Below are 25,681 nucleotides of genomic sequence, written 5' to 3'. Positions count from 1 at the left end.
AAAGCCTTAGTAAGACCACACCTAGAGTACTGCACCCAGTTTTGGTCACCACACTAAAAAAAAGATGTTGAGACTCTGGAAAGAATGCAGAGAAGAGCAACCAAGATAATTAGGGGGCTGGAGGCTAAAACATACGATGAACTGTTACAGAAACTGGATATGGGTGGTCCAGTGAAGAGAAGGACCAGGGGAGATAGCAGTCTTCCAATTTTTGAGGGGCTGACACAGAGAAGAAGGGGTCAAGCTATTTTCCAAAGCACCCAAAGGCCAGACAAGAATAACAGATGGAAACTGAACATGGAGAGATTCAACCTGGAAATAAGGAGAAATTTTCTCTGACAGTGAGAACATTCAACCCATGGAACAGAAGTTGCCTTTGGAAATTGTGGGAGCTTCATCCCTGGAGGCTTTCAAGACGAGATTGAACTGCCATTTGTCAGAAATGGTGTAGGGTCTCCTGCTTGGGCAGGGGGTTGGACTAGATGACCTACAAGGTCCCTTCCAACTTTGGTTGTTTGTTATCTGTCTGATGGTCTCCTAACCAAGCGCTACACCAACTCTGAGCTTATTTGACTTATGGATATCAACCAGGAATTGCCACCAGCTGCGGTACGAGGAAAGACCCACACAGAGGCCTCGTCTGCTTATTACCGTTGATATCCATCAAGCCATTTTGCTGTGAACTCCCCTCAAAAAAGCAGCAGCAAGCGGGGCCTTCCGCCACAGCTTCAAACGGCCTCGGTTTCCCAGAAACCTCTGCGCCGGCCTACGGCTAAAGCGGAGGACTACGTTTCCCAAGAATCACCGCGGCGGCCAACGCTGCAGTCGTCTGCCGGCGGCTGAGGAAGGAAGGCCCAGCGGCCGGGCTGCCATGGCGGCCTCCTGTGCGGAGATTTTGCGGAGGGAGTTCCCGGAGCTCGACGGAGAGATGTTCGAATACGTGACCGGTGGGTGAGGCTAAGGCGGCGAAGGATTAGGCTTCTGGGATCGGCCTGGGCCTCGGCTCCCCGTTCCCAGGGTGGCTGTGCCGGCTTCCGAAGAGGGTCGGAGGCTAAGAGGGCGGTGGAGCCTCCAGAGGGCAGCTGAAAGGGTCTCGTGGGTTCCTGGGGTGGGGAAGGAGGGATCTCTCGAACATCGCACGATGGGCTCCGAGGATCACGAGATTTCTGGATCTCCTCCCCCCCTCCCCAATGCATTGGTACATCCCCTTAGAAGCGTGGCCTATGGTCAGCGCTTCTCTGGACTAGTCCATGTATGGATAAGGGGGGGGAGAGATTTGCGCTTTTTGTAAGGCTGATTTGGAAACTCTAACTTGGGCAAAGAGACGAAAAAGCTTTTATTTCCAAGCTCTAATCCTGGTAAAAGCACCTTCCTACTGAATTCAGCTGCTAGCAACTTCCTGCATCCATCCATTCCTGAGATTTCCTAGTGGTCTCCCATTCAAAGATTCTAAGAAATTCCCATTCCTGGGGCATTTTTTCCACCTTTAGGACTATTAGGAGAAATTCAGAGCTTGAGGGAAAAGGGTTGGATCTCTGGGCCTAAAAACTCAACTTAGATGAATGGATGAGCCGACTTCCTTCTTATTTATAGACTTTTCAGATTATAAAGCAACTTATTTATTTAGCAATGGCAAATACATGGACTTTTAGTGGTTCAAATGTTAATGTCCAGTCCACCCAGCCATTCAAGGACAGGGTGGTCTATGTTGGGAAAAAAAACAGACATTGGGCTGGTGTAAGCTCTTGATGGACATTCCGACACAATGGGATGGATATTTTGTTGAGGCGCACCACAGTCACACTGAGGGGTAGAGACAAGACTCCACTAGAATTGAATTGAATTCTTTATTGGTCAAGTGTGATTGGACACACAAGGAATTTGTCTAAACATTAGTCTAATTTGTCTAAAAATTTGTCTAAACTCATTAAACAATGAGTCCTGGCAGATACCATCCATTGACCAATGCTGGAGAGGAAGGTCAAAACCTGGCACCTTTTGTGTAAGGTCATCTATGTTAGCTGCCTGTATAAAGCAGGATTTCTCTGCCTTACAACTATAATATACGTGGACTTCAATTCCTGGAATTTCCCAGCCAACCATGCTGGAGAATACTGGGAGTTGAAGTAAGTCTTCATATTGCAAAACATTGCAAAATGCTGATATAGAGCAACAATCTCTAGTTTAATTTAAAAAAACAGTTCTGGAATTTGGGGTGAAATCAACCCCTCCACTCACACCCCTTAGAAGAAGCCCATTTCACATTTACTTAAAGAAAGTACATAGCTGTGTCCTGGAGAAAAATAAGATTGGATTTGTTTTATACTGGAGCTTGGCTCAAGATGAGTCCATGGATGTCGCTCTGAAGTTTTCTTGCCAGCAATACAAAAATGGTTTGATTTTGTCTGGTTCAGAGATTGATTTATTTTTTAATTCCTGCCTAGGCTGCAGTTGTCACATTCCTGCTAGTGTCCCATCTAGATCAGTTGTTAGACAGGCAGATCCTGATGTCTGCAGTTGGCTCATCCAGCAAAATCTGTTAGCTTAACCTTTCTGCTTCCCTCCCAGTTTGTCCAAAATTTGGGAAATTTTGCTCGAAAGTGGAAGATCTAGTTCAGATTAGAGGCTGCCTTCCTTTCAACAGGCATATTGAACAACTTCTGCCATCCACCATTCCAGCTACCTTGATTGGAAATTGGTTTAAAATAGATCTGTGTAATTGTTGGAAGGGGGGGTTTGTGAGCAAAAGTCATCTTCTGGAAAGAGTTAAGTTTATTGCCAACTGTTATTTTGCCATCAGGTCTCACAACTCTTAGCAGCTTCTCTCCAGCCCTCTGAAATATGGAGATAAATAGTGCCATATCACGCTACAGGTCATAAATGTGAAATGATTTATATATTTGAAAACACTGGATAAATGTAAGCAGATATTAGCTGGGTGCTCATAAAGCGTCCAATATCTTATTCCAGAGTAGATGTTCCCATGTATTTTTAGCTGTGACCTCTGCAAGAAAAAATTGAGCACCAACACGAAAAGCTCATGTGTTATAGAACAGGGGTCTCCAACCTTGGCAACTTTAAGACTTGTGAACTTCAACTCCTAGAATTCTGGGAGTTGAAGTCCACAAGTCTTAAAATTGCCAAGGTTGGAATCCCCTGTTATGAAGGAAAAAATGCTGTAAAAAGAGTATGTTTTTAAATGCTGTTCTCTAATTCTTGCTGCATCTATGCTTTCACCTGATGATCTCAGCTAAGTATTTGGCAGATTTCTTTTCATATTTCATTTTCACCATAATTCAGCAGGTATTTACATTGAAGCAAGTCTACATTATTTCAATTAGGGTTACTATTTAGTTGAATTCAGGGTACTAAAAACCTGAGATGTCCCTCTTTTGTTTGGTTCGGCTCCTCCAGGCCTGGCATTCAGCAAAGATAAAACAAATTCCTTTTTCTTCTTGCTTCCTTCCAAAGTTTAATTTTAATTCATTCATTCAAGCTATTGTAGGGTGAGCCATGGTCTGATGTGACTCCATAAGTAAGCTGCAAGATGTGCCACTTTGTATTTCGGTAGAAGACATCACACATAGCTAAACAGGAAGAAGCAAGATTTCTTTAACCCTGGATTAAATAATTGTAGAATAGAATAGAATAGAATAGAATTCTTTATTGGCTAAGTGTGATTGGACACACAAGGAATTTGGCTTGGTGCAAATGCTCTCAGTGTACATAAAAGAAAAGATACATTCGTCAAGAGTCCAGAATCATCAGGTACAACACTTAATGATAGTCATAGGGTACAGTAAGCAATCAAATCATACTAGGAAACAGTCAATATAAACCGTAAGGATACAAGCAGCAAAGTTACAGTCATACAGTCACAAGTGGGAGCAGATGGGTGATAAGGAGTGATGAGAAGATTAATAGTAATAGACTTGTAAAAAGTTGGACAGTGTTGAGGGAATGATTTGTTTAGCAGAGTGATGGTGTTCGGGGGAAAAACTCCTTGTGTCTAGTTGTTCTGGTGTGCAGTGCTCTATAGCGTCGTTTTGAGCGAAGGAGTTGAAACAGTTTATGTCAGGGATGTGAGGGGTCTGAAAATATTTTCACAGCCCCCCTTTTGACTTGTGCAGCATACAGGTCCTCAATGGAAGGCAGGTTGGTAGCCATTGTTTTTTCTGCAGTCCTAATTACTCTCTGGAGTCTGTATCTGTCTTTGTTGGGTTGCAGAACCAAACCAGGCAGTTATAGAGGTGCAGATGACAGACTCAATGATTCCTCTGTAGAACTGGATCAGCAGCTCCTTGGGCAGTTTGAGCTTTCTGAGTTGGCGCAGAAAGAACATTCTTTGTTATGCTTTTTTGATGACGTTTTTGATGTTAGGTGTCCATTTTAGGTCATGTGATATAATGACATGACATATAGAAATGTGAAGGTGTCTACTGTTGATACTGTGTTGTCTAGTATTGTAAGAGGTGGCAGTATGGGAGGGTTTCTCCTAAAGTCTACCACCATTTCTATGGTTTTGAGTGTGTTCAGTTCCAGATTATTCTGGCTATACCACGAGGCAAGTTGAACAACCTCCGTCTGTATGCAGATTCATCATTTTCGAATGAGACCAATCACTTGTATCCTCTGCAAACTTCAGAATTGCCCGAATTCCTCAGTTGGAATGCCTCTTGGGGTCTTGGCCTTGCATTAACAATTGGGGTTTTTTTTTGGCAGGGGTCCTGCACAGTGGCAGCACAGATTTTGAGACGGTGGATGATCTATTTGAAGCTGTCGGCGAGCTCTTGCAAGATGTGTCCCGAGACTCCAAAGATGATGTAGACATCCGTGCCGTTTGCCAGCGTATGTTCAACACCCTTCATCTGTAAGTTGCCTCTGGTTAAAACGGGGTCGTGAGAAACCAGACAGATGCACTTTCTTCACTTGTGATGATGATTTAATAATACATAAAGCAGCCACTAGAGGTCCAGAATTCACCAAGACCCTTTGAGTAGAACTTGAGAACTCAAGCAATCTATATATATCAGAGGTCTCCACACTTGGCAACTTTAAGACTTGTGGACTTCAACTCCCAGAATTCCTCCGCCAGCATGGCTGGCTGGAGAATTCCGGGAGTTGAAATCCACAGGTCTTAAAATGTACAAGTTTGGGGACCCCTGCTATATATTACAGCGATACAGGTAGTCCTCAACTTACAATAGTTCATTTAGGGACCATTCCAAGTTACAACGGCACTGAAAAATGTGACTTATGGACCATTTTTCACACTTACAACCATTGCAGCATCCGATTTACGTTTGGATGCTTGACAACTGACATTTATGACGGTTGCAGTGTCCCATGGGTCACGTAATTCCCTTTTGCAACCTTCCAACCAGCAAAGTCAATGGGGAAGCCAGATTCATTTAACAACCGTGTTAGTAATTCAAGAACTGCAATGATTCACTTGACAAACGTGGCCAGAAAAATCTTAAAACTGGGTGGGGCAAAACTTATTTAAACAAATGTCAACATAAATTAGCAACATAAATTTTGGGCTCAATTGTGGTCCTAAGTTGAGGGCTACCTGTAGTATTTACCACCCTATAACACTTTAACCACACAATCTGGGCGGGTTACAATGTAAGCATCATTTGCATATTGCCCCCAGCAATCTGGGTTCTCATTTTATCGACCTCAAAAGGACGGAAGACAGAGTCAACCTTGAGCCCCATCAGGATCGAATTCCAGGCTGTGGACAGAGTTTGCCTGCAATATGGCACTTTAACCACTGCGCTACCAGGGCTTATTTTAATTAAGCATCAGGGAAGCCAGGATACTTATTTTTATGGCACTGTTGTCAAGCCTCCAAACGTAAATCGGATGCTGCACTGGTTGTAAGTGTGAAAAATGGTCCATAAGTCACATTTTTCAGTGCCGTTGTAACTTTGAATGGTCCCTAAATGAACTATAAGCATCCCCCAATGCGAGAGAGATTTACAACGATGGGATAAGGACACAGGGGAAGAATCTGGAATTTTCATTTAGTAACAAGCCTTGTTTCTGGACAGGGAGAATGAAAACTCTCCGAGCAGCCGGCAGGTCCTCCTGGATGCCCCAATTCAGCTTTCTAAGATCACTGACAATTACGGTGAGTAGTGCAGCGGAGAAGTCTCTTGCATTTACTCAAAAAGGGTGAGATTCTACTCCTTTCTATACCTCTACCAAGCAGACATCACCAAGAGGCACATGGTTTCCTTCTCTTGGGATTGTAGGCTTTTAAAAGGAAACACCCCCACCCCCCAAAATGCTTTCAGAAAACAAGCCAAGGTTTTCAAGACTACCAAATAAATCTGGGGGGGGGGGGAATATATATATATAGGTAGTCCTTGAATTATGATCACAGTTAAACCTGGAATTTTGATTGTAAGTTGAGTTACCGTGTAACCAGACTTGATTTTACAACCACTTTTATGAAGAGCAAGTTCTGGAAACAACAAGAATTATAAGTGGTGGGAGAAGTAGGGTGTAGAAGTAGAATTATAAGTGGTGGGAGAAGTACCCGTTTTTTTAAAAAACAAACACACACCTACCCTTGATGTTGCTGCCACGTTTCAGCACGCCAAAATTAGAAACATCAAGGTAAGACGGAGTCGGGTGGCTTGTTAAATATGTGATGCACCAGTAAGTTAATGTTTCCATGTTTATTACACATGCCAGTGTTTCTCAAACTGGGCCACTTGAAGACATCTGGACTTCAACTCCCAGAAGGGGCTGGGTGGGGAATTCTGGGAGTTGAAGAATCTTCAAGCAGCCAAGGGTGAGAAACATTGGCATATGCACTTTCCTACAGAATAAATACAAAAGGGGTTCTGAATTCATGGAGAGATTCTTGAAGCAACATCATTGTCAAGATTCCAAGTAATACATCCCATTAATGGAGAACTCCGATCCAGGCATATTCCTCAAAGAACATTTTATTGGGACATCCTAACTTGGCACAGTTCCTGCTGGTTTTATTCCCAATTAAAAGTAAAACTTTTATCACTCCCCCCTCCCCCAAGCATCTCCAGTCACATGGTCCAATCAGCATGTAGTCAGTCCAGTTGCTAGGCAACTCCACCTTCAGTCTCCACCTTCCGAACACCTCCACCATTGTCCTTGATTCCCAGGGGAAAGAATTTTATTTTGGCTACAACACCCCAGCTATCTCTATTCACACACCCTCCCCTGGCCCCTTCACTCCAGGCTGCGGCATCCCTGAAGCAATGAGAAAAGAAACCTCCCTACAGAGAGAAAAAGGCCACAGTTAGGCTAGCTTTAGAATTGACAATTATTATTATTTTTTAAACAAATTTTATTAGTTTTTAAAGACAAACAAAACATAAACCTTGTACACATTAAACCTCTTTCCCTTGTAAATTTTTACAAGACAGATAATACAATATTTTATACAGTGTAATTTTAATATATCCCATTTCTACTTAAATATCTTTTAACACTCTCATTTCTTCTCTTTAAATTTAATCATCCTATTCATATTTCCCTCTGTCTTGTTTGCAATTATTCTCCTCCCGCTTTCCTCCAAGGTTTTATTGAATCTCACATAGACATAGACACACAAAACACATAAAGTAAAACTTCTTTTCAAAAAAGTAGCTTGGCCCCGGATTACCACTCTTTGTATGGACTTGATTAAATTCATATTCATCTTATATGCCATTACCTATCTTAATTACCATTCTGTAACTTCTTTATAACTTCTCCCCGCTTTCCACTCTTCTTAATTCTATTTTGTTTATTAACTTAATTTAAATCATTATATTTCTATCCTTTGTCCATTGTTTTCCAATTGTCTATTTATTTCATTCCCCATAATAAAATAAAAAAAATTCTCCTGAAATCACAAATCAAAGTATGATGCCTTTCCATCGCACCTCTAAATTAACACTTAAGGTAACTCCAAATTCCCTATCTGATTCTGCTTAGTACATACTACTTACAAAAAGAAAATAGTGAATCCATAACATAATTAAATATATCATTAAACATTAAATCTCATAACATTCCAATTATCTATTTCAAAAACAAGTATTACAATAATATATTCATACTAACATCCACACAATAATCAAGAATTGACAATTATTTTTGTTGTTGTTCTTGGTTGCAGATTCTAACTTGGACTTGTTGCCAGGACTGCTGTTGAAGAGAGATCAGACTTCGGTAAGGCTATCATCACAGCAGTTTTTATTATTATTAATCCCTAACCTTTGAGTCTATGTAGGTTTCAAAGCTGGATCTTTCACATTTTGCAGCATCTCTTAGTTGTACCAGCTAATGTTGTCTCCTGCTATGGGATGCTAGACGCTGTAGTCCAAAGCCATGTGGGGGATGTGCCCACTCCCAATATTTGCTATAGAACTCCAGTAAACAGCTTATTTTGCTGTTGTTTGCTGGCCCTTTTATAGCACTTACACTTATATACCACTTCACAGTGCTTTCCAGCCCTCTAAGTGCTTTACAAAGTCAGCATATTTGCCCCCAACCAATCTGGGTCCTCATTTTACGGACCTTGGAAGGCTGAGTCAGCTTTGAGCCAGTCAGAATCAAACTGCCAAACTTCAGGCAGACAGCAGTCAGCAAAAATAGCCTGCAGTGGTGGCATCTTCCTCCAGCAAGGCTAGCTAAAATGTTTAGAAACTTATCACCAAAATGCTGGAAGTGTAAGGATTTACCAGGTACATACTACCACATGTGGTGGGCATGTAATCAAGCAAGGAAATATTGGTGACAGATTCAAACATAGGTAGAGCAAATAGTGGGAGAACATATCCAATTTAAGCCAGAACTATTCCTCTTATGAATAATGACAGAAGGTCACAGCAGAGGCATTAACATATATAATAATACACGTACTGACAGTAGCTAGAATGTTCTATGCACAATATTGTAAGAATGAAAATACACCACCAGAAAGAGAGATAATAAGAAAAATACTGGCTTGTGCAGAACTGGATAGACTAGCTCTAGAACTGAAGAATAAGGGGGAATCAGAATATTATGATACTTGGAACAAGTTTTATCAATGGTTGCAGAAGAGAGGGGAAGGTCGGAACAAAAACAGGACAAATAGACCTAGATTGTGAACATTGTACTAATAATATGAATGTTAATGGTTTAGTAATACCTTTGTATGTATGGCAAAATGATGCCAGAGCACTGTGTTTGATATTTATAGTTGTAAACAATAAAAATATATTTAAAAAAATAAAGTGGCATTAACACTTTAAAAAAAGTAGCCTGCAGTTTTGCATTTTAACCACTGCGCCACCACGGCTTTATCCACAGATATAGACATCCATAATCACAATACAGATGGAGGCAAAAAAAAAAAAGCCCAAATCCAAATCAAACTCCTTGTAATAAGAGCCGACCAAATGCTGGTAGCCCTCAGCTTATGACCACAACTGAACCCTAAATTTCTGTTGCTAAGTGAGACGGTGGTTAAGTGAGGGTGTCAGCGTTCCAGCAACCCTCCACTCCAACCAATAACTCCGAGACAGGCATCTTCTCTAAAGTTCTGTTTTATTTGGATAGTAAACTGGCACATCTGGGGAATCCCAAATCTGAAAGTTCCGGGCTTCTTTGCAATAAGTAAAAACTACAAATCCATCCCCTTCACCCATCATCGCATCACATGCCCCAATCCCTATCCATCCCAACTTGAGACTTCTCCTCACCCAGGTGCAGAAATAACATGACCTTGACTTAGAAAAAGAATGCTATTATGTCTAACCACATATACTCCAAGAAAGTCCCCCCTCCCATTTTCCCAGGCTCAAGAATGTGGCAGTATGGCTTCCAAAGCTGACGGGTGTTTTTTTTGCCCCATTTTATGACCTCTCTGGCCACCATTGCTAAGTGAATTGCTGCAGTTGTGAAGGGCGTAACTCAGATTGTTAAGTGAATCTGGCGTTCCCCCATCGATGTCGCTTGTCACAGGATTGCAAAAGGTAATCCCATGACCCTCGGACACCGCGACTATCATAAATATGAGCTAGTTGCCAAGCACCTGAAGTTTGATTATGTGACCACGGGGATGCTGCAACAGTTGTCAGCAAGGTGGTCACAAGGCCCTTTTTTTCAGTTCTTGTTGTCGCTTCGAACAGTCACTAAATGAAAGATTGTAAGTCGAGGATTACCCATACCTCCTTATCCTCTTCTGTTTGTTTTTTTAATAATGCTTTATTTTTTTCCATTTATACATAATACAAATAGTTATTAAAAAGCACTGTGACATTATATATACATTTATGTGTCCTATCAAAACGTACAATACATAATACTTTCATACCCTCTTATTTATTATATACATTATTTACATTTTCTATTCTTATATCTATTATCAATCCAAATAAACCATGTTTCCCATACTGCATCGTATTCTGTGTCTGTTTTCTCTTTTAATTCCACAGTTAATTTATCCATTTCCACACACTCTGTTTTTTTATTATTATTAAGCCTTCAGGTGGTATGGAGTTTTTCTTCCAGTACTGAGCATATGAAATTCTTGCTGCTGTTAGTATATGTAATATAAGATATTTTGTCTTTCTGTTATAGTTATTTTTAAATTATTCCTAAAAGGAATAATTCCGGGACAAAATCAATTTTGTTTTTAGTTAACTCTTCTAACCACGTTTGAATCATTTTCCAGTTTTTGTTTTTTTTTGCTTTGGGGCATGTCCACCAAGAATGAAAGAAGGGACCTTGTTGTTGTCCACACTTCCAACAATTTGGTTTTAAATTTGGGTAGATCTTTGGCCAGTCTTGAGCATGCCAAATGCCAACGACAGAATGTTTTATGTCGGTTTTCCTTAGATGCCGCCGATTTTGTTATTTTATCATTCACCTTCCAGATCTTTTCCCATTCTTCCAGATCAGTAGTATGTCCAACGTATACCTCTTATCCTCTTCTTTTTAACTTCCTCTCCGGTCTTCTCTCTGGCGGCTGGTGGGTATCTCTATTGACTCTTTGCTGTCCATCTCTTGCGTTGCAGATGGTGAACGCTAGAAAGCTGGAGAAAGCAGAGGCCCGCCTGAAAGCAAAGCAATGCAAGAAGCAGGAGCGAGATTCCGTCAAATCTGGGAGTCCATTGTGAGTCAAGGGGGGGGGGTTGTCTTTGAGTGGGGCCACAGTGAGAGGATCTGCCAGGGGCTACTTTTACCGGAGTCAATTTCTTAAGGCATCAGTCTTTCCACTGCTTCGTTTCTGGTTGTTTCGGAGCAGCTTCGGCTGAGAAAAAGAGGCGAACAGTTATTATTCTCAGCCAAAGCTGCTCCGAAACAACCAGAAACGAAGGCAGGCAGGCAGGCAGGCAGAACGGAGCACTGGATTGAACCGCGGGCGGCTGGGTGGGGGTGAACGGGCGCTTTGGAGGAGCTGCGCCGACAGGAAGCCACCCTGCCGGCTTCTTTGAAGCAGTTTCTTCCTGGACTGGTGGAGGAGCGAGAGAGCGACTGAGAGAGGAACGAGGTGGGAGGAAACCGAAGCCGCTGAGCCGGAGAGCAGGACAGGCTTCGGTTGCTTCTTCCCTCCCCTTCTCTCCTTTGTGTTCTTGATTCCTGATCCCAGCAGCATTCACCAAAGGCGAAGAAAGCCGCCATATTTTTTTTATTTCTTTGCCGCCCGGTACAAAGTGATCCACGGACCGGGACCGGTCCGGGGCCCGGTGGTTGGGGACCCCTGCTGTAGATGACATTTTTTTTAATTGAAAGGAGCAGAGGACATCTGTTCTCCAATAGGAGAGAATTTCTGTAGCTCACGGTTGAAGTATGGAGTCCTTGGTGCTTTCTGAGATTGGTTATTACCAACCCCCCCGATAAGCAGGGATTAACGTTAGACAAATGGTCTAAAAAGAAAGCAATTCCCTAAACAAGGCACTACCAAGTAAAAATACCATACTACTATGCCGCCCCGACATTGGCAGGGCAAGTTACTAGCACTAATGATGTTACTAGTTACGATGTAAAAAAAAATGCTGCCACTCTAGAAAGCGTGTCGAGAAGAGCAACAGAGATATTTAGGGGGCTGGAAGCTAAAACCTACTATGAACGGTTGCTGGAATTGGGTATGTCTAGTTTAATGAAAAGAAGGATCAGGGGTGACATGATAGCAGTGCTCCAATATTTGAGAGGCTGCCACAGAGAGGAGGGAATCAAACTATTTTTTTCTCCAAAGCACCTGAGGGTAGAACAAGAAGCAATGGGTGGAAACTAATCAAGGAGAGAAGCAACCTAGAACTAAGGAGAAATTTCCTGATAGTTAAAACAATTAATCAGTGGAGCCACTTGCCTCCAGAAGTTGTGAATGCTCCAACACTGGAAGTTTTTAAGAAGAGATTGGACAACCATTTGTCTGAAACGGTGTAGGGTTTCCTGCCTAAGCAGGGGGTTGGACTAGAAGACCTCTAAGGTCCCTTCCAACTTTGTTATTCTATTCTATGCTAGTTGGGGATTGAAATGCCTGCAAGCAAACAGTCGAGCTCAAGAGAGCACCAAGGAATCCCCAGCACCCACTCTGCTTAATCATCAGGATAGGCAGATCGGTGATCCCTCAAATAAGCTAGTCAGTAAGCCAGAAATAGCTTTGTAGATGGTCAGTGTAGATGGTGAATTGCACCTGGGCACCAACTGACAACCTGGGCAGTTTGCAGAACAATAGAGTCAGGTTAGCATCCCAAGGCATGCCCATTAATGAAGGTCTTCTCAGCTACAGCTGCCACCTGCTCTTCAGGCAGGAGCTGCACCTCCAAGAAAGCCATCAAATTACACACCTGTCTTGAGTGGGGACATGGCGTCCCGTCCAATGCTAAAGATGGAACATTCCTAGATGGGAGGGGTCCAGCTACCCAATGCCATTCAGTCTTCAGGATTAAGCTGTCATAACATAACGTTCAGATGCTGGAACAAAACGATGGTGATGTCCCTTGAGTGATTGAGGGGTCCAGGTGTATATAATTAGGTATCACCAGCGTACTGGTGATGACATAATGGCTCAGCGGCTAAAGACACTGAGTTTTTCAGCTAGAAAGCTGGCAGCCTGGGGTTCGAGACCCAAGCGCCGCACAACGGGGTGAGCTCTCGTTCCTTGCCTCAGCTCCTGCCCATCTAGCAGTTCAAAAAGCATGCAAATGCAAGTAGATAAATAGGTACCACTTTGGTGGAAAGATAACAGCATTCCATGAGCCTCGGTGTATAGGCATGTTCGCCACATGACCATGGAAGTGTCTTTGGACAATGCTGGCTCCGTTGGATAAGAAATGGACATGAGCACCATCACCCCGCCCCGCCCCCCATAGAGTTGGACTTGACAAGGGAAACCTTTACCATTACCTAGTGTCATTCTCTTGGTGGAGACTGACTGAGCAGTCAGAGGAGGACCCAGGCCCATCCCCTATCCATCCTAGGGCACGCAGGGAGGAGAGGATCAGGGTAAAGCGTGGTCTACTCGGGAGGAGAGAGCCATGATCCTCTTCATGGGTTGCAGGTGTGAGATCTGCATAAGAGTTTGGACCTGCATGCTAACAGACACTGAGATAAATTAGTGTTTTATTCCTAAAGGTTTATCTTGGTTGGCTTTCTTCCAACGGACTGTACCTGGTTATCTTCCTGAAGTTGGCAATTATCTATCCTGGTCTGTCGAACTTTATTCAATGTGGTTTGTTTTTGGCTTTTGCTTCGTTATCGGCTCTTTGAATTTAAACTGTGTTTCTTTCCTTTGAAATGTTATTTTGAAAATAGTTTACTCCTCCACTGTGAACCATTAAACAGTGAAGCCAAGTTGAAGGCATTAAAGGATTTTTAATTATGTTTTGGGTTTTGTTATATTTCTGATATACTCTGGGTCATTACACCTAGCATCCTGATGATAACCTTAGCCAGGAATTTCATGCAAATGTGAAAACAGAAGGGGAAGAACCTCATTGTTCCATGTGGAAAACTGACCCTTCCAACAAACGGGAAGGAACATGTACTCTTCCCTGGTCTTAATGGTTGTTTGTATTCTTGTTCTGGACGGCAGGGTTCTTGAAGAAGCGTCTGCCAGCCAAGCAGCCAGTAAGAAAGAGAACCGTCTCGAAATGTCAGGCAAGAACAAGTCCTATGACGTACGCATCGAAAACTTCGACGTGTCCTTCGGCGAGCGGTGAGTCTCCACATTAAGGGTCACACATCTTTGCGGCATCTTTGATTTGGCCATTTGGACTCCTTTGGCATAGCACTGTAAGCTAAACTGTGGTTACACCTAGCGTGGTATCCAGCCCAAACATTGTAGGGGAAAGATGTTAATATTTCTGTTGAAATGGAGCTGAGCATAGAATAGGATTAAAGCTGGACTTGGGGGAAAAAAACACGTATGTATTTAAAGTTGTGATGCCCCATTTACATGCTGGGGTGTAACGGAATGTGTGGATGGCCTTAGGGGATGAGCGGAAGAGATGTTGGCTAGGAAATGAATGAACAAGAAAAGCAGGAGCCGCCAGTGGCTTCACGGTCAAAGAATGAAATTTAGGAAGGACCCACCTTAATGGATCAGGTTAAAATTCATTTAGTGACCGTTGGAAGGTACAACGGCACCGAACAAGGTGATTTGTGACCATTTTTCATACTTACGGCCATTACAGCATCCCCATGGTACCGTGATCAAAATTCAGATGCTTGGCAACTGACTCATATTTACGACAGTTGAAGTGTCCCGGGGTGTTGGGATCTCCTTTGGTGACCTTCTGAAAAGCAATGTCCGTGGGGAGTCCAGATTCACTTAACAAGCTAATTTAACGACTGCAGTGTGTCAGCATTCCAAGTAACAAACTCCAAGACAATCATCTTCTCAAAGTCCATTTTATTAGAGACTAGCTCAATTCCCGTGCTTCGCTACAAAAGTATGTGGTCGAGCTTAGTTTTTGGGGAGGAAAATAAAGGGGGAAAGTTCTGCCTCTGCCTACCAGCATCCATCGGTATTTATTTGGCTAGTGTCTTGTCAGTGTGTGAGAGTTGAGGGCTGTTTGGAAAGTGAAACAGTATTTGCTGTGTGAGCAAGGAGACAGCAAGGAGCCTGGGCGTGGCTCAGCTCAACTGTTCTGTACTGCTTGGTGCTCTGAAACTGAAACTCCTCCCCTTTGCTTGTGTTTTGCATTTGGAACAGATTTCTTTTCAGGTGGGGAGGGAGAGTAGAACTCCTTAGCATCAGAGTGTGTTCATAATAATTAGTAATAATACTAATGCTCTGATGGTCATTTCGAAAAATCCTTTCTTAGTGAGCACCTAAAAGCCAAGAGGAACAAACATGCCAATGTTCAAGTTTATAGGCTTTACAGTTCTGGAGATTTTGTGACGATGCATGAGGGGTATTTCGCTTTTATATAAATAGATGTCATATTGGCATATCTGGGAAAACCCGAATCTGAGAGTTCTGGGTTTTCCCTTCTCCCAAAAGAAAATCAAAGATCTATCCCCTGCCTTCATCAGTCCATCACATGACCCATCCCATCTGGAGACTTATCCCCAGTCACTCCCCTCCAGGTGCAAGATGACATGTCCTTGACTCTCGTAGAAAAATGTCATTATGGCTAATCATCCACTGCTCCTTAAAAAAAAAAAACACCTCCCAAATTCCCAGGCACTTAAGTGTGGCAGCCAAGAAGCTCTAAAAGTAAAATGGCTTCCCAGGCTGACACAGTGATTAACTTGACAGCCGTGACAAGAGAGGTCCTAAAACGGGACAAAACTAACTGAAGAACTGCCTCGCTCATCAACGGAAATGTGGAGCTTAATTGTGATTGTAAGGACTACCTGTAGCAGCAGAGACTTTGCAAGATTCTTTTAAGGTAGCCCAACAATAAAGTAGAATTGGCTCATCTAGTTTCTTATCTGGTTTACCTGGAAGAGCTGACATTAGGTGACTTTCTAGACAAGTGGCTCTATGTTCCTGCAATTCTTATGTCTTGTGATGACCCCGGGGTGTGGCACAAAGGCAACACAGTGAGATAATCAGTAGGAGTCCCTTTATTAGCTCCAACTTTGTCTCCAATGTCTTGGTTACCTTCTGGATGGAGAAAAACTCTACCAAGAACAGCCTTTGGCTGCAGAGAATCGAGTCCAAAACATGGTCAATAAAAACTGTAACTATAAGTCCAATTCAAGGAAAAATGGGGTAATTAGTCCGGCAGGGCAGGAGAAAGAATTCCAGACATGAAGGCATGGCAGTAACTCAACAAGGTTGGGAAGATGCCAGGAACACAGATAACCAAAGTCAACACAAGTTAAACCCACATTTGCCCTCAGCAGCTGCCGCACTCGGCATGCATCTCTTTTAAACTCCCTTCCTTGCTGTGCCTAATGAAGGGAATCAGGGCCCTTTCCTCCCCCGTAAGCCATGCAACCCATGTTGCTCCCTTCTCCGTTCCTGCGTGCCCTAGGATGAAGAGGGGGTAGGCCTGGATCTTCCTCTGAACTCCCTCTCCCTTGTTCTATCTCTTCCCTACTCTGCCCAGCCGGAATTTGCCCTTCCCCAGTTTCCTCCACAGCCACACTCCTACTCCCTGTCAGTTAAAGTTTGTCTCAGATTCAGACTCCGACAGGGGCATGACACATCTACCCATCAGGGTACAATTGTCCAGGCCAGAGCTTGACATTGTCCTCATCCTCCTCTTTTCAGGGTCCTCCTCACGGGAGCAGACCTGAACCTGGCTTACGGCCGGCGATACGGCTTGGTAGGTCGGAACGGGTTGGGCAAGACCACGTTGTTGAAGATGATCGCCAGCCGCAATCTGCGCATCCCCTTGCACATCAGCATCCTTCACGTGGAGCAAGAAGTGGCCGGGGACGAGACGCCAGCCCTGCAGAGTGTGCTGGAATGTGACACGGTCCGTGAGGGGTTGCTCAAGGAGGAAAAGGAGCTGACTGCCCGGGTTAACTCTGGAAGGTAACCTTGTTCCCAAGGAACACCGTCATAATTCAGTCTAATTCAGATGCTGTGGTTAGAATGCAGTATTGCAGGCTAAATCTCTGCTCCTACTGCCAGGAGTTCGATTCTGAATGGCTCAAGGTTGACTCAGCCTTCCATCCTTCCGATTGTTTGGGGGCAACAGGCTGACTGTGTAAACCACTTAGGGAGGGCTGTAAAGCACTGTGAAGTGGCATGTAAGTCTAAGCCAGTGATGGCTAACCTTTTCAGCTTGGTGTGTCGAAAATCGGGAAAAAGTGTAGCCTTCCTCGGGTCGTGTGTCACTTCAAGAAATATCAATAATTTGGTTTATGACGGACTGGGCTGGGGTGATCACACAGGGCTGTGAAACTCGTCTCCCTGGTCTCAGGGCTGCAGGTGCAGGATGTGGGGATCGGAAGGCCACCTTACAGGGCTGTGAACCTCATGGATCTCCTTTCCTCCTGTAGCGTTCCTGAGGTAATGAAACTGACAAACCTCAGTTTATGGCGGTTAAAATTGGTTCTCTGCTGCAAAGATCTTGCGGCAGCGGTGACACCACGCCTCCACGCAACAAGCAGGGAGCAGGGATTGGAGCAGAGCACAGGCAGCCTCTAAATGTGCAGGTTTTCCCCACACCAACAGGCGTGTCAGTCAACGTGCCTCGGCGTGTCACGAATGACACGCGTGTCATAGGTTAGCCATCACTGGTCTAAGCGCTATTGCCCTTCCCTCCCTCCCTTCTGTGGTGGCGCAGTGGTTAGAATGCATTATTGCAGGCTAATTCTGCCAACAGCCAGCAGTTCGATCCTGACTGTCTCAGGGTTGACTCAGCCTTCTGTCCTTCTGAGGTGGGTAAAATAAGGACCCAGATTGTTGATGGCATTATGCTGACTGTAAACCACTGAGAGAGGGCTGTAAAGCACTGTGAAGTGGTACGTAAGTCTAAGTGCTTATTGCTATTAATTCTGGATAGGAACTTTGTTCCCAAGGAACACTATCAAATTTCAAGTGCAGTACAGAGCTAATCTACAAACCACCATGCTCCTTTTCTGACATTTTTTTTTTCCAGGGGAATAGGCACAGAAGGTGCTCGGCTGTCTGAAATCTACGCCAGGCTAGAAGAGATCGAGGCAGACAAGGCCCCAGCAAGGTAAGCAGAAACTCTCTGTAGGAGCAGATACAGCTCTGAATTTATCTGCTTGGTGGTCGGTGAGTTCTGTTAAAATAGATGAACTTGCGCAAGATCCAGGTCTAAAATAGCAAATCTTGATGCATACGAGTCTATGGAGATAACGTGGATGGGAAGAGGCAATTTCTCCCATCAGCTGGGGGTAATAAATTTCCACCAAGAACTCAGATTTCTTAAATTCCAAATGGAAATTGGATGCTTCTCCAGTTCTCCAAATGAAAGAGTGCAGATAATCCTTGACTTACAATGACAAGTTGTTCTGACCCAAAACCTTTTTGCAATAAAACAAACACGAACCAAAGGGAACAGAAACCTTTTAATGATTCTTACGAATGCCCGGTTAAAAGGCTGCTGCAAACTAATTGACTTTGATAAGCACGAGCCTCGCCAAAACTGCAAGGCTGCCAAGAATATCAGATAAGGTTATCTAGAAATATTTTACAACACAAGAGTCTTCAAATACCAACTAAGATACTGCAATGTCCACGAGACTCGAGTTTCAAAACGTCTTTGCTTCCTGCAAAAAACGTCCGATTCACAGCTGGCTTTTATCTTCTTGAAGGTGGGGCCATTACTTGCAGCCTTACTCCCGAGTCGCCCGTGCTGCTGCAGCTGCTCTTTCCTGTGAGCAGCCCTGCGCGCACGCGTACTTGGCCCAGGCTCCTCGGGAACCTCCTCATCGCTGCTGCCAGCCCCCACAATCTCTGAAGGCAGCAGTCCACTCCCCAATGGTCCTGGCCCCTCATCTGAGTCCTCGCTCTCTTCAGCCGTCCGCACCTGCTGCCGGCTAACCACAACACAAGTTGAGCCCAACATTTGTGTTGCTAAGCGAGACCCTTGTGAAGTGAGTTGCACCTCATTTTATGACCTTTTTGGCACAGTGGTTAAATAACTCACTGCCATCGTTAAGTGAATATTGGAGTTAAGTGAATTTTGCTTCCCACCCATCCCCCAACAATTGATTTTGCTTACTGGATGCTGGTTGGGGAGGTTGCAAATGGTGATAAAATGACCTCAGGACAGCTCAACCGTCATAAATACCTGCCAATTGCCGAGCACCTGAATTTTGATCACGTGACATAGCAATGCTGTAGTGGTCATTAAATGTGAAAACTTAATGAATCACTTATTTCAGTGCCATTGTAGCTCCAAGTGGTCACTAGACAAAAGGCTGTAAGTCGAGGGTTAACTGCTTTCATCTTAAATTGGGAGAACAGACTTTAGATCTTCCTGAAATCTGATTTAAAGAATGTTTGCAGAAGGGCAGCCTTCTAGAAACATACAAACCCATTAGTTTACTTTAGCTTTTCCATCCATGGAAACCCCAAAAGCAGAAGTCTTTAGCGAGGAACGACAAAGCTGTCCACTATTGGAGCTTTGAGGTGTCACGTTTGGGCTGCTCTTCCTGCGGTTTGACAGATGTTCCACAGTCATTTGAAGTGTTTTGATAAAGGAAGCATTTGTGGCCAGCCCAAAAAAGGGTAAAGGAGTCCATGCAGATTTTACTCTGCTATTCCTTGCCGACTGTACGGGGTGGTGCTCATCTCCATTTCAAGGCCATTGAGCCAGCGCTGTCCAAAGGCATTTCCACAGTCATGTGGCCAGCATGATGTCTCAGAGCACTGATATCTTCCCCACTGAAGTGGCACCTGTTTATCTACTCGCGTTTGCAACTGCTAGGTTGGCAGGAGCTGGAGCAAGGAATGGGAGCTCACCCAGTTGTGTGATGCTCGGATCTCAAACCTGGGCTGCCATGCTTTCCAGCTGATTCTACCCAGCATCATGACCACTGAGCAGCCACCATGCCACCCTTTGTGGTTAGCACCTCTAGCTAAATATACTCCTACTTCCAATCAATCCTTATTTCAAGTTCAGATATCGCTGCCTTTCCTAAAACATTTCAGAGTTTCTTTTAGACCCACCCAGAGTCAGCTTCTAGTCTAGATTCTGGAATCTAGAAATTACATTCCCTTTCCTTTGCTTTTCCTCCTTCAGAGCGTCTGTCATCCTGGCCGGGTTGGGCTTCAGCGCCAAGATGCAGCAACAGACAACCAAGTAAGTGGGCTTTAGCCAAGACTGAATTGTTCCCTTCTGTGATTTGAACGATGGGATCCTAGATATTTTTTTTTTCTTTTTTGATCTTGCCTACTGCTAGGTGCTGGGACAGAGGGGCGCTTCCAGAGATAGGAAGCTTGGTAGCTGTCCCTTCACATTACAATTGTGATAGAGGGGGAAGTGAACTTGGCCATCTCTGACACCAACCCTTGAAAAATGTAAGGCGACCTTCTGTATCTACAGGCAAACTGGGGTCCGGCTGGCCCAGGGAAACTGATCTCTCTCTCTCCTTTATTTCCTTTTCCTCAGAGAGTTTTCTGGAGGCTGGAGAATGAGGCTGGCTTTGGCTCGTGCCCTTTTTGCCCGGTGAGTCTTCTGAAGGATTTCCGTCGTACTCAAAATCCTTATCCAGAAAAATGGGTTGATATGTAACAATGGTGGAGTGAAAAACCTCGCTTGAAGTCTTAATCCTGGATGAGCTGTGTTGAGGAAGGATGCCCGACTGCATTGGGATGGGCGTGGAGATGAGATCACTAGTGTTTGGACTATAGGGAGTCCTTGCCTTACAACCATTTGTTTAGTGGCCGTTCAAAGTTGCCAAGTGCCTGGATTTTGAGCACATGACCGTAGGGATACCGCAAAGGCAGTGGTGAAATGCTACCAGTTCAGTCCACTTCAGTTGAACCAGTAGATAAAATTGCTATTGGTTCAGCCTAATCCAACTGTCAACTAAAAAGATACACCTTTGGTCTTTTTAGGTGCCAGCAGAAAGGGAGTAGGGGAAAACAGTGCATTCCTCAAGTGCCTAAATAATCGCCCTGGCAGCCCAAAGTTGTCAGAGCGCAAGAATATTATTGGAGAGCATGATTGATGACTCTTGGCTATGGATGGGTCCCATTGGAGAATATACATCCAGAGGGTGGGGGGAAGACCAGGGTCAAGGAGGAAATGAGTGATGTATTTCAGTGTCGGCTGCATCCAGCTAACACCAACATGGTCACTTCTAATAAATCAATTTTCTTTTCTCTGAGAGATGCGGCTAGAGACTTATGATTTGAATGGGGGTGGATATGTTGGAGCCCTGACACCAGGGGTCAGCAACCCACAGCTCTAGAGCCGCATGTGGCTCTTTCATCCCTCTGTTGCAGCTCCCTATCGCCGGTTGGCGCCACACTTCTGAGAGGAAGGGGAAACACGGTGCACCATGAGGAGAGACTATGGCAAGGGGCAGCTTTTCCATTCAACTTCCACGATGGATAGGGGTTTTCGGTTAGGACAGGTAGAGGAAAAAGGATGCTGCACTTGGAGGAGACTCTATGGTGGGGGAACCGGACTTCCGGTCGGCAGAAGAAAAAAGATGCTGTGCTAGGAGGAGACTCTATGGTGGGGGAACCGGACTTCCGGTCGGCAGAAGAAAAAAGGCGCTGTGCTAGGAGGAGACTCTATGGTGGGGGAACCGGACTTCCAGTTGGCAGAAGAAAAAAGACGCTGTGCTAGGAGGAGACTCTAAGGTGGGGGAACCGGACTTCCGGTCGGCAGAAGAAAAAAGACGCTGTGCTAGGAGGAGACTCTATGGTGGGGGAATTGGACTTCCAGTCAGTTCCAGAATTGAACAGGGGGCTCCCAGTTACGTCCTTTGTGGCATTTTGAGTGTTTAAGGTTGCCGACCCCTGGCCTAACCGGTAGAAAGAAAGAAAAAGCTCCAACGATCAGTTGAGAAGAGAAAGAAGAGAAAAGCGTAGGGTCGGCTCTCCCATTCGCCCATGCACTTTTCTCTTCTTTATCCTCTCAGGTGATTGGCTCGCGCGTTTGAAGTGCGCAATCACCAAACCGGTAGGGAAACTGGTAGAATCCCACCACTGAGCAAAGGTCCTAAGTGCTGAAAACCGTCGTATGTCACTTTTTTCAGTGCCGCTGTAACTTTGAACGGTCTCGAAATAAATGGTTGTGAATCGATGGCTAACCTGTATGTGTTTTTGTGCCCAAAAGATACGTATCCGTTGGGGATGCTTAAGTTTTTCTAGAATTTAAAGGACAAAAAAAAAGAAAAAGAATGCTTAAACGACGGAGTCCTAAAAGTGCTTTTTCAAGAGGGAACTGGACTTTCTGGTTTTGCATTGACGACATTTTGCTTCTCAGCCGAGAGGCTTCATGGAGAATTGGATGACTGAGAATTTCTATAGACATTTAAATCATGGCATCGGTTCTCTTGCAAAATTGGAAACTTTTTTTTTTTTTTTTTGAAAAGGACAGAGGCCTTCCAAGGCAGTGAGAAAATCTTTCAGTCTAATCCAGAGGTCTGCAAACTTGGTGACTTTAAGACTTGTGAACTTCAACTCCCAGAATTCCTCAGCCAACCGTGTCTGTTTCTTTTTCTCTTATTCCCCCAAAGAGGAGAGACTGCAGAGGAAGGGATTACAAGAGAGTTTAAGCTGTGCTGTCTGGGAGCACTTCTGGGAGTTGAAGTCCACAAGTCTTAAAGTTGCCAAGTTTGGGGACCCCTGGTCTAATCCATCAGCATGAAACTAATCTAATCTCTCTTACTTACTTTTCCAAATCACCCTGTTTTCACTGAATAATACATTCAGCTTTTTCAAATGCCTGTGTAATGAACTTTCACAATTTAAAAGTTGGGCAAGGTCCTCCCTTTTTTTTCAAATTTTAGATGTTCACCTACAGAATTTGGGGCTAGGTGAGATTGATCGGCAGTGTATACATTTAATAATTAAACATTAGAGCAGTGAAGCCTTTTGCCAAGTTTTGCACGATGGTAATAAAAGTGCAGGCTTATATAAAAAATTGCCGGTTTAAAGCAATTTGAAGAATTTCCCCATCAAAAATAACTGGACTTGAATGGATTAGTTACGATTAGCTTTCAGTGATGATGAAAATATGAAGAGGGCATAGTTATTGCACAGAAAGCTTTGTGAGAAATCTACTGTGAAAGGAAAGGAGAATTTATGATTGCTGAACTAATAATACTTCTGTCTCCCTTTCCTCTTCTGTTGATTTTAATTTTCCCAGGCCTGACCTTCTTCTGCTTGATGGTAAGTCTTTTCTGGACATATGTAGACAGAAGGGAAGGGTTGGTGCAAACCCACCTCAAAGAATTCTCCAGGGAATACTGATGTAATCTTTTTCCCATCCCCTGGTGGATTGAGTTTCCAGTTCTGACCCAGTGTTTCCACACTTCCCAATTCTGGGAAGTGAAGTCCACACACTTCCAACATTTGGAAGCTCCCTAGATTGGAAACCATTGCTACAACCATTCTTGGCATATGTATGAATATGACCCACCAGAATTTGTGGCCAATTTTCTTGCAGTTGGAAGTTGTCAGAGATATATGGCATCGCTATCACATGTTGGCCAAAAGTTTTAAGTCTCTATTGTAAGGGGTAACTTTGAAAGATTGAATTGATTAATCAGAATAGAGCTGGAAGGGACGGTTTCTAGTCCAACCCCCTATTCATGCAGGAGACCCATTCCAGTGGTGGCTAATCTTTTGGGGCTCCTGTGCTAAAAATTGCGCACGCACCAGCGCGCGCGCACTTATATGCCAGCACCCAGAATGCAATGCGCGCCCATGCCCCCTGGGGATGTGCACACAATTCCCGCCGCCACCGCTGCTGCCACCCCCCTTACCTGCATTGCACCACACAGCTGATTTTCAGCTGGTTTGAGGCCTTTTGGCCTCCCAGAGGCTTGGAAAAAGCCTCTCAAGGCTTTTCAGGGTGGGTTATAGGCCCTTTCGTCACTTCCAGAATTACAGGAAGTGACGAGATGGGCCTATAATTCGTCCTGAAAAGCCTTGCAGAGGCTTTTTCCAAGCCTCTGGGAGGCCAAAAAGGCCTCAAACCAACCGAAAAAAATGAGCTGTGAGGCATGGGCATACGCAGTGAAGTAAGTTTGCCTGCGGCTCGCGTGCCAGCACAAATGGCTCTGCATGCCACTTGTGGCACATGTGCCATTGGTTCGCCATCACAGTCATATATCATTTCAGACAGGTGGCTGTCCAGTCTCTTCTTAAAAACCTCCAGTGATGAAGCGCCCACATCTTCTGAAGGCAACTTCTGTTCCACCGGTTAATTGTGCTCCCTGTTAGGAAGTTTCTCCTGAATTCCAGGTTGCTTCTCTCCTTGATTAGTTTCTATCCGTTGTTTCTTGTCCTGCCTTCTGCTGCTTTAGAGAATAATTTGACCCCCCTCTTCTTTGTGGCAGCCCCTCAAATACTGGAATCCTGCTATCATGTCACCCCTAGTCCTTCTTTTCATTTATGCCTTTCTCAGACACCATTTAACAATGTAACCCGCCGTCCCAAAATCAGCTTAATTTGAAAGAAAGGTTAAAGAGGGAAAATGGATCCCTAAGTCTTTGCAAGAGTTTAGACACCCATTTCATCAAGGAGAACCTCGTCAATGTCCCCCCCAAAAATGTTGGCTCTCCCCACTCTTTAACTATTTTGCAAATGTTACAAAGGAGCTGTGGCCATCTTCTTCGTTTGGTTTGAATCGTGTTCTGGGCGAATTAGAACTGTTGAAGCATTGTTTCTTCGAGCTATTTAATTCAAAATGTGGCCATTGCATCATGAATACTTAACCATTCGTTTAGAGACCGTTTGAAGTTACAGAGGCACTGAAAAGTGACTGGTGACCATTTTTCATACTTCACAACCACAGTCACGTGACCAAGATTCAGTCACTTGGCAACTGACACATATTTACGACCCTTGCAGTGTCCCGTGGTGACATAGTTCCTCTTTTGCAATCTTCTGACACGCAAGGCCAGTAGGGAAGCCAGATTCCCTTAAGAACCGTGCTTCCACTTAACAACTCTGATAAGAAAAGGTTGTAAAATGGGGCAAAACTCACTTCACAACGGTCTCGCTTAGCAATCGAAATTTTGGGCTCCAGTGTAGTCATAAATTGAGGACTGCCTATGTATGTCTTTCCCTGTGAATTTTGTCCAAAGGGGCTTTGTGTTAACAGCCTTCTTTCAAATTCACTTCCAGAGCCAACCAACATGCTGGACGTGAAGGCGATCATCTGGCTGGAAAACTATTTGCAGGTCTGTCCAAAATTTGGAAAGCCATCCACGGTTGAGGGAGGCAAGGGATAATTTATGGCCACCTTGCCCACTTTTTAAGACTTGTGGACTTCAACTCCCAGAATTCCTCGGCCAGTTGCTGGCTGAGTGTCAACTCATAAAATATATCTATGGTCTTTTTAGAGTTGCCAACAGAAAGGGAGGGGGGAACAGTGGCAACTTGCATTCCATAAATGTTTTCGAAGATAGTTTCTAGGTGACCGAGGTTTCTGCCGTGCAAAATTCTATCAGGAGAGCATGATTGATGACTCTTGGCTACGGATGTGTCCCATTGGAGAATATGAATTACGATACACCCATGGGGTGGGGGAAAGCCAGGATCAAGGGCGACAATGAATGGTGTGTCTCAGAGTCGGCTACA

The 25,681-nt window shown here is 44.2% G+C and overlaps 1 protein-coding gene across 1 annotated transcript in view; it reads left to right on the top strand.

Annotated features, from left to right (window-relative positions):
• Positions 1–801: 801 nt before the first annotated feature.
• Positions 802–25,681, top strand: part of ABCF3 (ATP binding cassette subfamily F member 3) — a 40,384-nt gene continuing 15,504 nt past the window's right edge. The window contains exons 1-12 of the mRNA XM_087965445.1: positions 802–947; positions 4,723–4,870; positions 6,057–6,136; positions 8,159–8,211; positions 11,046–11,143; positions 14,069–14,191; positions 16,703–16,969; positions 18,042–18,122; positions 20,157–20,216; positions 20,526–20,582; positions 23,241–23,263; positions 25,226–25,281. Coding sequence (XP_087821571.1) covers positions 872–947; positions 4,723–4,870; positions 6,057–6,136; positions 8,159–8,211; positions 11,046–11,143; positions 14,069–14,191; positions 16,703–16,969; positions 18,042–18,122; positions 20,157–20,216; positions 20,526–20,582; positions 23,241–23,263; positions 25,226–25,281 — 1,122 coding nt within the window. The 5' untranslated portion in view covers positions 802–871. The remainder of the gene's footprint in view (positions 948–4,722; positions 4,871–6,056; positions 6,137–8,158; positions 8,212–11,045; positions 11,144–14,068; positions 14,192–16,702; positions 16,970–18,041; positions 18,123–20,156; positions 20,217–20,525; positions 20,583–23,240; positions 23,264–25,225; positions 25,282–25,681) is intronic.

The sequence above is a fragment of the Notechis scutatus genome, chromosome 4, assembly GCF_049901735.1.
Source record: "Notechis scutatus isolate UNSWTSFEM ecotype Mainland chromosome 4, rNotScu1.2, whole genome shotgun sequence".
NCBI classification, from domain to species: domain Eukaryota; kingdom Metazoa; phylum Chordata; class Lepidosauria; order Squamata; family Elapidae; genus Notechis; species Notechis scutatus.
Note: the sequence above shows the minus strand (reverse complement) of the source record. Positions and strands in the feature narration are given on the sequence as shown.